The sequence below is a fragment of the Eleutherodactylus coqui genome, chromosome 3, assembly GCF_035609145.1.
Source record: "Eleutherodactylus coqui strain aEleCoq1 chromosome 3, aEleCoq1.hap1, whole genome shotgun sequence".
NCBI classification, from domain to species: Eukaryota; Metazoa; Chordata; class Amphibia; order Anura; family Eleutherodactylidae; genus Eleutherodactylus; species Eleutherodactylus coqui.
In genome coordinates, this window is record NC_089839.1 from 273,797,938 (window position 1) to 273,815,173 (window position 17,236).

Here is a 17,236-nt window from a genome sequence, read left to right on the forward strand (position 1 = left end):
GGGAATGATGTTATGGAACTTGTATCACTGGGTACAGACTGTTAAACTGATCGGATACCGCGAGACACAGAGGACTAATGCTCAGGAGCATTGCAGCCTTTCACGAATCTGCAGGATGCAGAGGGGATTTTGTTGTTTAGGTTGTGCGGTAAACCATAGATTAATATTTTGGTATATTGTGTTATGTTTGTGGGGCTCCGGCGAGACACTCAACATTGCAAGTACAACGGGTAGGTGTTCATACTTTTGAGAGAGACCTGTAATAGTGTTATGCACAGTGTGAATGTTGAATAGCAGCATTTATGACACTATCTCACCTTGTGGGTAATGGAGTGATACAGGTCTGGCCTATGTGTAGCAGAGTCTGTAACGGCCATAATTAGAAGGTCAAGTGACTCGTTGTGGTCCACAGTGGGAGAAGATGTGCACGTAAAGTACGCATACAATGTAATGCCATTTGTTTGTTACCAGGAAGTGTTCAAGTATCATACACCCTCCAATGGAGTGAACAACCCCACTACATTAATGTTAAGTATAGTCCGTTTAGCAAAAATGTGTGTTGCCTCCACCTCCATTCTGTCACTGTCACACCATATTAACACCACCACCCTGCATTTTACACATTCTCGCCAGCCATAAGACCATGGCTAAGAGAAGTCTCAAAGAAGCTGAGCATGTACTTTGCCGATCCATTCAAAGGCCATGACAATGATAGAAACTGACACAAGCCGTTGCCCCACCACTGATCTGGCAGCAATCCAGTAGATAGGTGATAAATGCTTCCAACTGGAATACCGATCGTTTTTTGTTCTATGGCGTTTGGCCTCTTGGATCGGCAAAATATAGGGCTGTGGCTCTCCTGCAAGTTTCCCCTTCACTGTTCACATGGACACAATAGCTGATCGATACGTACATCAGTGTCAAACATTGTGTGACTCAATGGACTCCTACTGGCCATATTAGTGGTCCAAAGAACTGTCAGGATATACAGGTAGCCGTAGTTTCATCTCGATAGCTATGGATTGCAGACCACTGGCCTTCACTTTGTAAGAAGTTAATCTGCTCTCGTATGCGTTCTTTTCAGTTGACTACAAGCATGTGACTTGACCTAAAATTGCTTGAGGTCTGCATCTGTTCCCTTACATTCAGGTCATCTTCCCGCATCTCTATCTGTGACATATATTTCACAATTACACTCTATCACATGCTCCCTTTGCTGCTTATCACTTAATTATAAAATGGATCTGTGCAGCTTCTAATTAGCATGAGAAATGTCAGCCCTTGACACCACCTGGTGAGTCAGTATTTCTTACCCAGAGAAAGTGCTAAGCCTCACAATGAGTCGGGATTAGCATTTGGATGATTTGGCCTTTGATATTTTATCTATTCAATTTATCAATTATGTTTTCAAAGTTTATTCTCTTTCATCTGTTCAACAAATATCATTCCACCTCCAAGCAGAACTAGAAATGCCAAAATGCTCTACCTTGGGGAGACACTTAAAGGGGTTTTCTGAGCAAAAATATTTGACATACTCAGGATAGGTCATCAATAGTTAATTACCCGGGACTTGCAGCTCAGGGTCCATGGCGCCAGACATCGTCCTTGGGGACAGGGGCAAAAGTGTCATAGTGGGCTTCACTCCCATTGAAGTCAATAGGAGCTAAAATGACTATTACACTTCCAGCACTTCCACCTCCAACACAGAGTTCAGAAGCAGAAATTGTAGTTGCAGCTTCAGCTCCGATTGATTTCAATGGGAGTAAAGGCCGCTATGGCACTTCCATTTCTGTCCCCGCTGACCATGTCTGGCCCTGCTAAACTGACAGCAGGCTATGCATCTCAAGCAGCAGATCCCAGGTGATTCAACCCTTTGCAATCCAATTTTAGATTCAGGGCTTCCTAGGAGGCTTTCTCTTTTTGCCACTATACAATGGTGCCATCTGCTGGCTAGAGCCAGTACTGTGGTATAGGACATGCTGGAGAGGCCCCCGACAACAGAGCAGCCAGTAATATACAGTAAGAATACCCTGCCAGATGGCGTCCGACATTGGAGCTGTACAGGCTACAATCAGAATGTCTTCAGACGTCAGACAGAGGATTGGAAAGGGTTAACTACTGATGACATATCCTGAGGATAGTTCATCAATATATTTTGCCTGGGAAATCTTTAAACATTCAGAGATATATAGTATTGTACATATTTTCTTACTTTAGAAGGTATGGTAGGTTATGGTATGGAATCTGAAGCCACTTCCACATGTAATGGTGAATGGTCCACAATTTTCGGGAGTATTACTGGTCTTTGGCCACTGTATGTGGATATTTTTTCAGCTACATGAATGGGATCCCAGCCAATGAGAAAATGACTGAGTAGCAATCCTTGTTTTGTCAATGTAATGTAGTCATAAGGTTAAAGAAATTGTAGAAGTAGAACTAGTCTTTTACATTTACTGTGTTTTGGTATTTAAGCTCAACCCTATTAATTGGACTAGAGCTGGATATACTATATGTGCAACCTGTGCTGCGTCACAGGAGTCATGCAGGCCAGTGGGTCCACTGTTGCCTTAGGAGAATAATGATTTCAAATGATATTGCATTAGATGGTGGCTTGGGACTAGTATTGAGTGAAACCACACCAGTAGAAACCTGTTTCAGGTCAAACTTTGCTAAGAGCTTGGTTCAGGATTTAGCAAAGTTCTACCCAAAACACATGGGTGAAAACCACATTGAATTTTTCCACGCAAAGTCCATATCATAAACCATGGCAGAAATCCACAGCTGAGCCGCTATGTGCTTCTATGACTATAGATCCTAATGGAGATTTAGGCCTTTCAATCTGAAAGTCTACATGCCGATTTCCCAAAATGGATTCAGCATTGCTACACCACAGAATTTCCATCAAGAAGTGATATGATTTGGAATCCACACTGTGTAGGCTATGGCACAAATTTCCATTTAAATAAATGGGACACTTTACTGGTACAAATTTGATGCAGATTTGATGCAGAATCCATACAGCTTTCACATCAAATTGTGAAAAATTTCACTGTAGCCAAAGCAATTTATATTTCCCAGCCCTTTTTTTCATGCAAAGCATTGCCTGGGTAGTTTTGCCATCCTTGATGCACTGGCTCTTTCTCTTTTTCAATGCAAACCTTATGCTGTTCAGGGGTCTCTGCAACCCTTGATGTCCTGGCTCTTTACTGCAATACTTGAAGTCAGACATTGTGCTTTTCCAAGGTCTCTGACGCCCTTGATGTCCTGGCTCTTCCCCCCCATCTCTTTTTGAATTCACACCTCATGCTATTCCGTGGTCTCTGCAGCCATTGATGTCCTGGCTTTTCCTGCTCATTCTTAAGTTGTTGGTCACATTGTTCACTTGTCTCATTCGCTTGCAGTAATTTTACTTCTTTTGCTTTTGACTAGACTTGTCTGAAGGGTTTTTGTTTTTTCAGAGGCATTATGGATCTACCACATGTCTAAAATGCCCTTATACTGTTAGCACTAATAGGATAGTATACAAGGGACACCCTAAAGACACAGGAATTCATTTATTAAAAATAAGCTATATTTTGAAACTTTTGAAGCAACATATTTATCCAAAAGTTTTTCTACTGCTCAAAGCATTTTTTAAACTCATTGTTATCGATATCTTTTAGTACTTGTGCCGTTTTTTCTTTCACCTCTTCAACATCAGCAAAGCGTTTTTCTTTGAGGTCTCTTTTAACCCAAGAAATTTTTTATAAAAAAAGTCGCGCGGAGCGAGATTGGGTGACACCGGCAAGGGTGGCATGCCATTTTTTGTCAAAAATTTCTTAACACTCAGAGCTGTGTGAGCAGATGCGTTGTCACGAGGGAAGAACCAATCTCCTGTTTACCACAATTTGCGACATTTTCTTTGTACATCGTGCCACAAACTTTTCAACCAAAGTTTTTATTTTAAGTGCACTAACCTTCTCACATCAAAGAAACAAATGAACACTGTTCATACAGCGTTTGTATTAATCAGTGATTACAAAATTGGCGAAAAACTGAACAACTTGTTGAAAAAAAAAAATCCCCGAAGTCGAACACAACCTTCCCCAACAACGTCGGCTGGCATATCGCCTCAGAAGGGTTCCGCAGACATTCCCCTACCAACAGAAGCCTGTACTAGTAATATCCCACCACCAGAAGAAGAGTCCTGTTTCTTTGGGTACATAGGGACACTCCCTAATAGGTAACGCCCAGTTGTCAATTTCTTCATACATTTCTATGACATGGAAAGATGCTCCAGAATTATATTATAGTAAGGCAAATACAATTATTTACTAAAACAGACCAATCAGGAGAGGTGACTGGGCGTCTTTGATGCTCAGTTTGCTACTTCAAGTCATGCAGAATTTACAAAGTTCTCCTTTCCATCCCTTCATACTGTATGTGAGTTTACAGGAGTGATAATCCTAGCTAAACCAGATGTGTTAAATTGTTTCTGGCGATGAAGTTACTGTGCTGTCCAATAAGATTAAGAGAGAGCAGTGATGCTACAAACTAGCCATGGCTTAATCAATAACAACCAAATTGAATAAATGCTCTCAGTACATTTTAGCTGGAGGGACCACGAAGCACTGCTTTACCACGTCCTACAGATGTAGCAATTGTTAGCATGGCTAGCGCATCGTGACAAGTTGATTTACAGCAATGTAGCACATTGTAGTTGTTATCATAAAACCTTAAATGTCAAGATAGTGTTTGCTGCATCCGTACAGTATGTTATAGTCTACTTGCAAAAGAAAAAAACTAGCAGTAATTCAATATTTGAGTGTTGAGGTTGCGGCAGCAAGAGCAGGTTTCATGTACATTTCTCGTAGTACTTGTTGCTACAAACATTTCATCATGGCTTTGTGTGTAATTGGTAATATATGCCATTATGTTACTATTCCGATTCATTTGCTTTTTCGTAGCTCTAGCTACCACTGCAGAAGTCAGATACAGAGGCGTAACTTGAAGCTCCCGGGCCCTGATGCAAAACTTGAAACAGTGCCCCCAACTATAATGCTTTACTCATAGTACTGGGTTATCTATATGGAGAAGAGAGGCCTTATGGGCCCCCTAAGGCTCCTGGGCCCGGGTGCAACTGCATCCCCTGCATCCTCTATAGTTACGCCCCTGGTCATATAGTTTCTATTTTTTGCACTAGAGTCATATTAAATGCAATCACCCTAATAATCACTGGAAACAGTGGATTTGGGCAATGGTCATCCTCTGCACAAGCCGCCACAGACGGTTGACAAATCACTAACTTGCCAGAGCTATGTTTGACTGCCTGTTTACATGGGCTAACAGCCGTTTGGTTTTTAGCAGAGCCAATCACCTTCAGAACACTATGCCTCCATTCACTGAATGACTATCACTCCTACATAAAATGTGATGGTTCCCAGCAAGAGAAACCAAGTAATCTTGAAGATATGATACCTTTTAATGGCTAACAAAAATACATGATGTTAATGCAAGCTATAGGACTTACTCCGAGTCCTTGATCAAAGCAAAAGGAAATAGATCTGCAGAGGCAAGCATATATATACACAGATACTTATGACAAGGCACATACATGGGTATGAACAATTTGCACAAGGGAGTAAAGACTTTATGGTCCCTGAATTAGTGTTGGGGGGTTCACCTGTTATCTGTGCTATAGATTTCTCATACTTCCCATTCACGCATAAATCCTCATGAAGAATTTAACCCTCTATTAAAAGTGTCAAAAGTTGTTATGAATTTATATTCTCAAATTCTTCTATGACTTTGTGACTTGAAATGGCCTTTCAGTATCATAACTTTCATATCTTCATGCACAGGAGAAATAGTCCATGGTGTGGCTATGGGCACTAATGCACCCGACAGTTGTTCCTAATTCTATGAAAGTTACAGAGGGGAGTTTCGAGAAGCTTGCATGGTACATTGCATTCCATTTCCCATTGAGGAGGAGTTGTATCCTCTTTTGCACCCATAGAAATACCCTTCACACATTGCCTAGAATTTCCCTTACTTTAATAAAAGATACATATCCCGTAAAGGTTTCACAATATTATCTTTTTCATATCCGATTCATCACAAAGATGGCTGATGTTCAGCATTAATTCTGCATTAATGTTTTGCTTTTATGAGTCACATGCGGGTTGTTAAGGTTTTATGAATTATAAGTTTTCAATGATTGTTTATGGCATGAATATTAAAGAATAATTATTGCAGTAGGGGCAGGAGGCACAGAAACCAGACTTGGAGAATATGAAGTTATTACAGAAATGTTGGATAACTTTACTAACTCTAAAGATGCGCACAATCTAATGTGCACAGAATATTATAGCAATCCTTTATAAATGACACAAATCAGCAATACACTTCAGTTATAAAACACGTGGTAGTCCCACCTAACATTTCAACCCAGTAGTGGCGGTCGCCTGTACACAGTCCAAGAGTGATGAAAATGTTGTCTAATATCTTGTATGCAACTGGTGGATTAATATGTATTCCACTGGCATTGGCTTCAGATCATATATTTTTAACGGGTAGGCCTACGCTTAGGTGACTATCCGTGTGTGCACGCTGTTTTTTTTCTCTGAGAGCCCATCCCACTTGGATATCTCCAATGTGTTTGGTACCATAACATAGGTGAAGCATTTTTTGATGTCTGTTGGGGGTACCCCAATGCACAGAGCTGTAGGATGAAGTGGACTCTCCATAGCAGTCTCTAGGTACCCCAATGCTGTAGGATGAAGTGGATTCTCCATAGCAGTCTCTATTTCTGAAGCATTATAGGGCCATATTTCTCAATTACAGGTCCCCTCCTTTCTCATACCACTGCCCCCTCTAGTAAGCACAAAATATCCAGGGTGCAATTCACATACGCTCCCTCAGCTGACTGCTTACTCTGAGTACTACTCGTATCACTGTCCGACCCGGTGTCCAGCTCCTACAGATCTTGCCTGAACACACTGAGCCCATGCACCTCTCTATAATCCCCAGTCCTCCAGACATCCCACCTGATCTCTACAATCAATGGGAAGCAGTATGCAATACTCCAGAGAGAAATACACCAAATGCAGTAATGTATGACAGCCAATAGAGGTTATACAATTCAAGGAAATCATTTGAGCCCCTTACATTATCATCATTACATGGTTTTAATGTACAGAATAGGCAATTCTAAGCATTTTTGGAATATGTTTTGTTAGTCTACTCTACATTTTTCTTTAAAACCCTGCTTCTGCTACACATTTACTGATGGCAAAAACCCTGTCTGAACATGGCCATAATGTTTCTTATCGTGGTTACTGCTTGACATTTATTACAGCATTACTCTTTACCTGTTGCGAGCGTACAACTAAATTAGCAATGACCAAATAGACCTACGGTACACTGAAGACTACTTTGTTACAGTGTTTAATGGAGAATATCTAATTACTGTGCGAGAACTTTGACAAAAGCAGGAAGATAATTACTACCACTTATAGTCAGGGAGCTTTTTTGGGTCTTCTGCTAGTAGGAATCTACCTCATGTTACCTTCTTGCTTTGATGTTAGTGACATTGTGTCTGCTTCCGTCAAGCTTTAGGTTGAAGGAGGAGACCTGCAGAGACACATCAGGACCTCTTTATACACCTCCATGGTGTGTAGTGCTATTTAACTAAAATAGAACGGCAGGGACACCTCACTAACCTACCATTTCACACATTTCCTAAAAACAACAAATACTTGGGTAGAAATGTAACTCCGGCTGGTCTTTGTTAAACAATACATCATTAAAAAAAATAATTGTCAAGTAGTCAATTAAAGGAAACTAAGTACGGAGCAAATCGTTACTCACAAGTGTCTAGTAGTTCAATGTGAATACCAAGAAAACTAACTTATAGTCTAAAAATAGTCAAAATCATTTTAATGTATTTAATTAAATTTACAAAAATTCTGTTTTTGCTTTTTGATATGTTAAGAAATTTTATTGGATGAGGGAAAGAAGTACACTACCCTACCAGAAGTATTTGGACACCCCTATCAGTAGAATCGTTTAAGTCTTATTAGCATGTCACATTTCCTAAACCATGCTACATAGGATACAGACCGTTGGAGATGTCAGACATAGTTTGTGATGGGAACTTCACACTATTGGATATACAGGTTATGGCGCTGCACACTAGTCATCCATCACAAAGTGCAATGCATTGGCCAGTCTACAATGGTGCAAGGAGCATTGTCATTGGACAATTGAGCAATGGAAGAACGTTCTATACATTGACAAATCATGCTACTCCATCTTCAAATCATAGCGCCGTACCTGGGTATGGCTGATGCCTGGGGAACACCTTTTGCTATAGTGTGTTGTATCAACAGTTAAGTACGGCAATGATTCCGTTACGGTCTGGGAATGTTTTAGCTGGCATGGTCTTGGTCCATTAGTTGTAGTGGCAAAAACCATGAACATGGAGGTGTGCCTTGACATTTTAGACAATGATGTGCAGCTGACAGAGTGGCAATAGTCCGAAAATGGTTATTAGAGTAAGTAGAGATGAGCGAGCACGCTCAGTTAAGGCAATTATTCAAGCGAGCATCGCTCTTTTCGAGTAACTGCATACTTGTCCGAAAAAATTCGGAGGGGGGGCCCCAGGGGTGAGCAGGAAATTGCGGGGGGTGAGCAGGTGGGGAGAGAGAGATCTCTCTCACTCTCCCCCCCGCTTCCCCCGCTGCCCCCCGAATTTATGGATTAAATATTTTAGGCATAAAGGATGATCTGCCTTAAATGTTTTGTGTAGACATAACTGAACTTCGGACATGATGAGGGTGGAGGGAATGTGAATGTGACGTATAATAAGAACATTCAGAATTGTTGGGGAATCAGAGACAAAGGGCTAAATTAAAGGGCTTCTCCCATTTCTAACTTTTTGATGAACTTTGCTCAGGTAAGCTCATTAATAGCAGTTAACCTGGACTTGGAGGAGCAGGCAGCATTGTCACAGTAAAAACTGCAGGATTTCAGGATTTAAGTATTGATCATGACATGGGAGATTAAACAAATATATATGTTTATCAAAGACGCAATTTAAATGGGTCATTTATTTTCTGTTGGCACATTTCCTGTAAAGGTACACAATCTCTGCAGTTCTAGCACACCGTATTTGTGTATTTTATATTTTCCTTAACTACTGTTTTACTCCATTTGAATATATGATCCTCGCCACAATCATCGCAAACTGCATAGTCCTTGCACTGGAGCAACATCTTCCTGGAGACGATAAGACACCAATGTCTCGTAGATTGGTAAGTTATTATAATGAGTCATTAACTCTTTATGTACATGTTTTGCTGTTTATTCTGTAATACACTGTACCCAAAAATAATGTAAAAGTTTTGCTTAAAGTTGTACAACCCATAAAAACTTATGAGCGCAGTGCCATACAATGATCCATCTTCGTATATCCAAGAAATCCATAGTTATACTTGGTCTTTGAGTAAGTTATCCTACTTTTTGATTTATCACATTTTCTTACTTCTGAGCATGCAAAGCCTAAAAATCTCCACCACAAATATGCCATAAAAGTCCGATCCCTGCCCCTTATTCCACGAGGTGAGCTAGGTGAGGTGGTTGTGTCCAATGTCCAATCCCTGCCCCTTATTTTATGAGGTGCGCTAAATGAGGTGGTTGTGTCCAATGTCAGACTGAACTTTGATGTGGTCACATATACAGGGGTGGACAGCATCTGTGTTATATTACCTCCACTTATAATTGGTGTCTACATGTCTTATTGAAATATGATTTATAACCCCATGCAATTTAAGGCATGCATTTCATATGGTGTTTTCATATTTTTGCCTACCCCTGTATATGTGCCTTTCTTCATACAACTCTGTGGAATTTATGAAAAGCGTCAAGTATGTTTGGATTTCTACTTGCACTCATTGAATGGGAACCTTCATTGCTTCCATCCAGCAATAAAAATGTTCCTGGCCATGTGATAGTCACACCGGCATAGGCCTCGCTACAAGACAATGATCTGTTAACTGTTAGAGATGAGCGAGCCTACTTGGTAAGATACTTACTAGAGATGAGCGAACACCAAAATGCTCGGGTGCTCGTTACTCGGCACGAAATTTTCGCAATGCTCGAGGGTTCGTTTCGAGTAACGAACCCCATTGAAGTCAATGGGCGACCGGAGCATTTTTGTATTTTGCCGATGCTCGCTAAGGTTTTCATGTGTGAAAATCTGGGCAATTCAAGAAAGTGATGGGAACGACACAGCAACGGATAGGGCAGGCGAGGGGCTACATGTTGGGCTGCATCTCAAGTTCACAGGTCCCACTATTAAGCCACAATAGCGGCAAGAGTGGGCCCCCCCCCCCCCCCGCACTGTCAGCGTAAAGATCGTTCTCCTCTGGCACAGCTGTAACAGCTGTGGCAGAGAAGAACGATGTTAGCCCATTGAATTCAATGGAACCAGCAATACAGCAGGTTCCACTGAATGCAATGGGCTGCCGGCGATCGCAGGATGAATGGTCGGGAAGGGGTTAAATATATAACCCCTTCCCTGCAATTCATCCAGAAATGTGATACACTAAAAATATATACCGGCGTATAAGGCGATGGGGCGTATAAGACGACCCCCCAACTGTCACCTTATACGCCGGCAATACAGTGGAGCAAAGAATAAAAAGCATTACTTACTTCTTCAGACGATCTGCGCCGCTCCTGCAGACTGTCACTCCTTCCTGGTCCACGGACTAAAGCTTTCTCTATGAAAGGCTTGAAATCCCCGCCTCCAGAAACACAGCCAATCACAGCAATTCAATGACATCACTGTCATTGGCTGTGATTGGCTGAAGGCACGTGTGTTTCTGGAGGCGTGGATTTAAAGCCTTTCGTAGAGAAAGCAATGCTCTGCCAGGAGCCAGGAGGGAGCGACAGCCTGCAGGAGCAGCGCAGAACACCAGGAAGGAGTGACAGTCTACAGGAGCGGCGCAGATCGTCTGAAGAAGTAAGTAATGCTTTTTATTCTTTGCTCCACTGTATTGCCGGCGTATAAGGTGACAGTTGGGGGGTCGTCTTATACGCCCCGTCGCCTTATACGCCGGTATATATTTTTAGTGTATCACATTTCTGGATGAATTGCAGGGAAGGGGTTATATATTTAACCCCTTCCCGACCATTCATCCTGCGATCGCCGGCAGCCCATTGCATTCAGTGGAACCTGCTGTATTGCTAGTTCCATTGAATTCAATGGGCAAACATCGTTCTTCTCTGCCACAGCTGTTACAGCTGTGGCAGAAAAGAAGGATTTGTCTTCTATATGTTCTCAATGGGGTCGGCGCTGCTGCCGCCAGCCCCACTGAGCGCATATAGAGACGATTTATGGCCTTTAGAAGGACCGTTGGGGTTCTTGAAGCCTACAATACACCTAATACTCTCCCTATAGCAGCTCCAACACGATACCACTTTCCCTGAACTAATGTCAGAATACATCCGTAGCGAGCCGCGGGAAGGGCAGATTTCAATACTCGGGTGACACCTTATCTCCCCAGCCACTCACAGCAGGGGGGTGGTATAGGGCTTAAACGTTGCAGGGGGAAGTTGTAATGCCTTCCCTGTCTTTCAATTGGCCAGAAAAGCGCGCTAACGTCTCACAGAGGAAAGTGAAAGTAACCCGAACACCGTGTGGTGCTCGTTACGAGTAACAAGCATCCCGAACACCCTAATATTCGCACGAATATCAAGCTCGGACGAGTACGTTCGCTCATCTCTAATAGTTACTCGAGTGAGCATCACTCTTCTCGAGTAACTGCTTAGTGATCTGAGCAAGCTCGGGTGGGCTGCGGGGGTGGGGGGAGCGGAACAGGAGGAAGAGTGAGAGAGATCTCTCTCTCTTTCCTCCGATCCCCCCCCCCCCCCCCCCCCCGCAGCCCACCCGAGCTTACTCGGATCACTAAGCAGTAGAGATGAGCGAGAACCCAAATGCTCGGGCCCGCGTTATTCGAGTCGAGCTTTCGTAAAATTCGAATGCTCTACTCGAGTAATGAACCCCATTGACTACAATGGGAGACTCGAGCATTTTTGTATGTGGGACGCCGGGTACCGAGCTTTTTTTTTTTCTCTCTCTCTCGCTCAACTCTACTAAGCAGTTACTCGAGAAGAGCGATGCTCGCTGGAGTAACTGTCTTACAGAGTAGGCTCGCTCATCTCTATTAACTGTACCATGAATGTAATGAACAAACAGTAGACATCAGCTCACCTTCAAAGATACACAGACATCATTAGAATCAGGCAGGCACAAACGAAAGGAAAGGAATCCAGCATCCAATAAAATCACGGCTTAATTTCAGTTGAATGAAATCAAATCAGGGGAGACAAACAAATGTGACTTCTGATGCGTTTCGAGCTTCAAATCAGAAGTTGCGTCTGTTTGTCTTTCCTGATTGGATTTTTCTCAACTGAAATAAAGCCATGATTTTATCGAATGCTGGACTGACATCCATCTATTTCTGAATGTAACAAATGTATCTGTGTGATCATCGCATGACCAGTACAGACTTTTATCCTCTGGATGACTGCGAACAGCGTAAATAATCCATAGATAAAGTACAGGGTTATTCAGAAAGAAGAAGAAGCAGATTTGAGGATTTAATTTAAAACAAACTATAAGAAATGGCGCTGCAGTGTCTAAGAAAATTGAACTTACTGGTATGGTATAAAAAAAACTTTGAACCTTCCTCTTTTCAGTGATGTGTGGATTGTGTCCCTGTCTTTTGTAGTTTGTTTTTACCTAAATCCCCAAATCTGTCCCACCTTTTTGAATAAACCTGTATATTAGAAATTTGCATAGCTTTCCATTATACAAAGCATTCGTTTTATTTAAGGCCCATTTACAAGGGCGATGATCGCTCAAACGACAGTTTCAGTGACAGCTTTGAGCGATCATTTTGCATAAACTTTTAAGTAGCTAATCAGCTACTTAATATTTATTTAGCATGCAAATGAAGCCTTTAGCTGAAAGCAGTTAACAGCCCGAGGGCTCTTATCTGCTTTCAGTCCCTTTGTTCTCTAATGGGAAACAATGCTATCAGCACTCCCCGTCGAGAACTGCTGATAAGGCTGAATGACGATTTTTAGGTTGGACTGAATTTAACGATCAGTTAGCAGTGCACGAAACGTGCACGATGGGCGCACATTTAGACTCAACGATTATTGCTAAAACGATCGTTTTAGCGTTTTTTTTTCATTTGAAGCAATCATTGCTCCATGTAAATGGGCCTTTACTGAAACCAGAATACTCCTATAATTGTAGCGTTAGAAACTTTAATTTCTAAAAGGTGAACACCCAACAATGGAATAGCGTTTACATATGGCTTCTACAAGTAAGGCTAAGACAACTTTTAAAGGGCACAAACAAGGACGTACTGTACAGCAGATCAATACATACAAACATTTTTGTCTTATTGAAAGTGAATCATTGACTATGAATCGTTTGGCCCAGGCCCCATGCATTGTAATGGAGTTTTCATAAAAAAAAGTAATTGATTCCCTGTCTCCCATTCAATCATATTTCTCTTGGTCATCTATGTAATTGGCTGATGAAACGTCCATAAATTTCCACATCTTATGATATCTTCCTTGACAGTTCTGCAAGCTCCTTCTTTTTTGCTGTCTCCTATTTAATTCTTATCCTGAAGACTCGACATGTATATTAAGAAATAAAAAGATTTACTGCTTTTAAAACAACAAATATGCTAATAAGCTTCATCATGGTGAGGTTATTATGAAATATGAATTAATCGGAAGAATTATAGAACATTTCTTATATGTTTTCACATGGGTGCAGTCAACATCCATGCACAGTTTCAAGAAAAAGAAAGTGAACTTCCTAGAATCACCTGAGTTTCTGCACTGATACTAGTAAAATGTGATCTGATTGTTATCTAAGTCACAATTATATACAGATACAATCCAACTAAACTAGTAACACACAAACAGTTGTACTGATCACATTTTTTAATGAGCAAATTGGGTAACCATCCAGAGTGCAAGAAGAAAGGTTAAATGAACTTCTGTGTCAATGACTTCTCTAAAGGCTAATTGGTAAAAGGTGTGGCAATTCAGGAGACGAGATTAGAAGTGTGGGTTTCACAGGTGATGTGCCCATTAAATAAAGGTACACAATGCCTGGTTACTGAGTAATCTGTTCTTCCCAAGAAAAAATAGTTAGTGTTGTCTATACCTCATTGTAAACAACTTTGAGAAGACCTCAGAGATGTGTTACAGAGACACATGAAATGGAAAATGGTTACAAGAATATGGCTTAAATTAATCCCTGGTTACACAGATTGTCTATAAACAGAAAAAATTCAGGACTGTTGTTACTTTCTCTAGGAGTTGAGGAAACATCACTCCTAGAGCACAAGGGTCAATGCTAAAAGTGGTAAGGAAGAACTCAAGGGTAAAAGACCCACAAGTCACTTACATTTCACTTTTTCCTGCAACTGTATACATTCGCATTCACAACCCTCTTAATTAAAATTTGCCCCAATGCCAGCGGGGGATGTGAAAAGTCTAAGGGCACTATGCTGTGGCTATGTACAATTTCGATAGTGTATGCAGTTATAACACACTTGTGAGCACAAGACCCTAAACTAAGGACAAAATACATTAGTCAAAAGAAAGAAAATCTCCAGTATGGACGGAATCCATGTTGTGTTTATGAGTTCTAAAAGTAGAATAAGAACCACTGGATATCCTTTCATAAGTTTTTCAATTAGTTTGAATCAGAAACACAAAGAATACAAAAAGGAAAAACATAAGAAGTAACAGTAGTATGAACGGGCACTTCCATATTTCCGACTAGGCATTGGAGGTTCTAAGTCCTAGGATATTCAGGTGTTGAAGGAGGCCCAAGAGCAGTCAGTGTTTTTGTTTTAATGTTTTTTGTCCCCTCTGAGCTCCACACTCCAGTCTTCCACTTAGGTGGGTGATGGGGGGATTCAAACCATTTGTCCATCTGCCACATGACTCACTGATGCACAAGACCAAGAGAGAGGGAGCTGGATATTGACAGGATGCACAATCATGTGTTTCTTCTCTTCCTCCCTGTTAGAAGCTGAGACTGCAGCGCTTTCACTGATTGGGGGAGCAGCAGTCAACTCAATATGCTGCTTCACCAATCAGGTGGTAGGAGCACTGTCACATCTGGTCATGGGCAGCAGGTGTCATGAGTGCTTAGAAGAAGCATCCTAATATTCTGGTCTGGAGTCTGGAGGTTGGTGGAGCATGGAGCATAGTTGCAACAGCAACTGTAGCCCATTACAGTTAGGGTACAAATTTGTCTGATCTCCATGTCCATTGCTTCTCTTCATGGGGTTGAGTAGGGAGAGGATGTGATAGGGAATAGATGTAATGGGAAAGTTGTTGAAGATTGGGTTTTTGGCCTGTGCACAGTATTCCATGTGGTTGAGTAATTTTAATCAATAAGGGGAGGGGGAGGAGTAGTATACTGTATAAGAGAATAAAATGAGCTATACATACTGTCCAGCTCCTGATCACTGCTCCAATGCCACTATACAGGTGTGATGGCTGCAGCTAGTCAATGTACACCACTGAGGCCTGTGATAATATATATGTGTGTGTGTGTGTGTGTGTGTGTGTGTATATATATACATATACACATACGCGGACAAGCACTTCACAAACAGTAGTGCACATGCATGCCCTTATATTGTTAGTCACCGAAAAGTATAGAATGAGCTTGGGAGTTGCAGTGCTTTTTCTGGTCACCATGTCCCTTACCCAAATTCAGTGAAAAGTGATCAAAAATTGTTATTAACTGCAAAATTATGCCAATATAAACTATAACTCATCTCCTAAAAAGCCCACACAGCCCCATCTGTAGAAAATATTTTTTTTTTAATTTTTAAATAAAGGTTTTATTTTGTTATTAAAAGTAGTAAAAATTTAAAAAATTACATAAGTTCCCAGAATCCTGCTCACCCATATAATAAAGTTAACAAGTCATTTTTAACACAACATGTAAATCCAAAAGAATGTGGTCCTATTAAAATTACAAATTTTCTGATAAAAAAAACTAGCCCTTGTACAGCTATGATGATGGAAAAAAATAGGTGTTTCAGGTGGTGTATGTGTAATGTGTATGGGGGTTCTCCTACAAGAGCTTATCTTGGGGGAACGAAGGTTCCCTTGTTTTCATGGGAAATAAGCCTCTGCTGAGCTTGGATATGAAAGAATTGCTTAGCTGTTGGCCTAACGAGCATTTGGCTGACATATGATGAGCTATAACCTCACCAATACGTGTGTGAAATCTAAAAGTACCTAGAGTAGAATGAACTCTTAGGCCTCATGCCGACGGCCGGGTCGGATTCTGCCATCGCAGCGGAATCAGACCCGGCACCCCTCAGAGACCCTATACTCACCTCTCCGGATCCGCCGTGAGTGTTTGGTCCAGCAAGCTGGTGCGCATGCGCAGTGCACTGGGTTGTTATGTGGAATCCAGCTATACTTCTGCTTGCACAGTGCAAGTATCATGGAACGGACAGCTTCTATTGACTGCAATGGAAGCCCTCTGTGTGTTTTTCTACATAAAATAGAACATGCTGCGATTCTCCCCCGCGGGCGGAAAATCGCAGTTGATTTCCACTCGTGGGCAGGGGAGAATCGTTTACCACAGCATCCCTATGGATGGACATTGCTGCGGAATTCACGGCGGGTGTCTGGCCATGATTTCCGCAGTGATAATCCATCCGTAGGCATTGGGCCTAAATATGAGTGGTTATCTTCAACTAATGAATACATAAGGTCACACAGAGTTGTATTTGAGTAGCATTTTTCACCAATGTGATTTTTTTTTTTGCTCTCATTCACAAGCTATGCCCTCAAACTCCTACTGGGTTAAATTATAAATTACCTTATCATTGGAAATACAGTAGTAATAAATCAATTTAAGACCGTTTCCAATTTACTTACGAAAAGTACATTCACAAGAGTCATGTTAACTAGTATCAGATTTGGATGAATCGTTCCATCTGTTTTGCCATATGATTTGGCCGCTACAGGAAGCTGTATTGTCTAGATCTTAAATGAGCCAAACCATCAATTCTGGAAAGTCACTGTTATCCAATACCATTTCCTGATGTTTCTCATGTCCATTAAGACAACAGGAAAATGTATGTCAATGAGTTTAAAAAACAAAAAAGCTAGAAAACTTCAC

The 17,236-nt window shown here is 41.3% G+C and overlaps 1 protein-coding gene across 1 annotated transcript in view; it reads left to right on the forward strand.

Annotated features, from left to right (window-relative positions):
- CACNA1E (calcium voltage-gated channel subunit alpha1 E) overlaps nucleotides 1-17,236 on the forward strand; it is a 427,487-nt gene that overhangs the window by 165,474 nt on the left and 244,777 nt on the right. Inside the window, exon 2 of the mRNA XM_066597440.1 lies at nucleotides 9,188-9,293. Coding sequence (XP_066453537.1) covers nucleotides 9,188-9,293 — 106 coding nt within the window. The remainder of the gene's footprint in view (nucleotides 1-9,187; nucleotides 9,294-17,236) is intronic.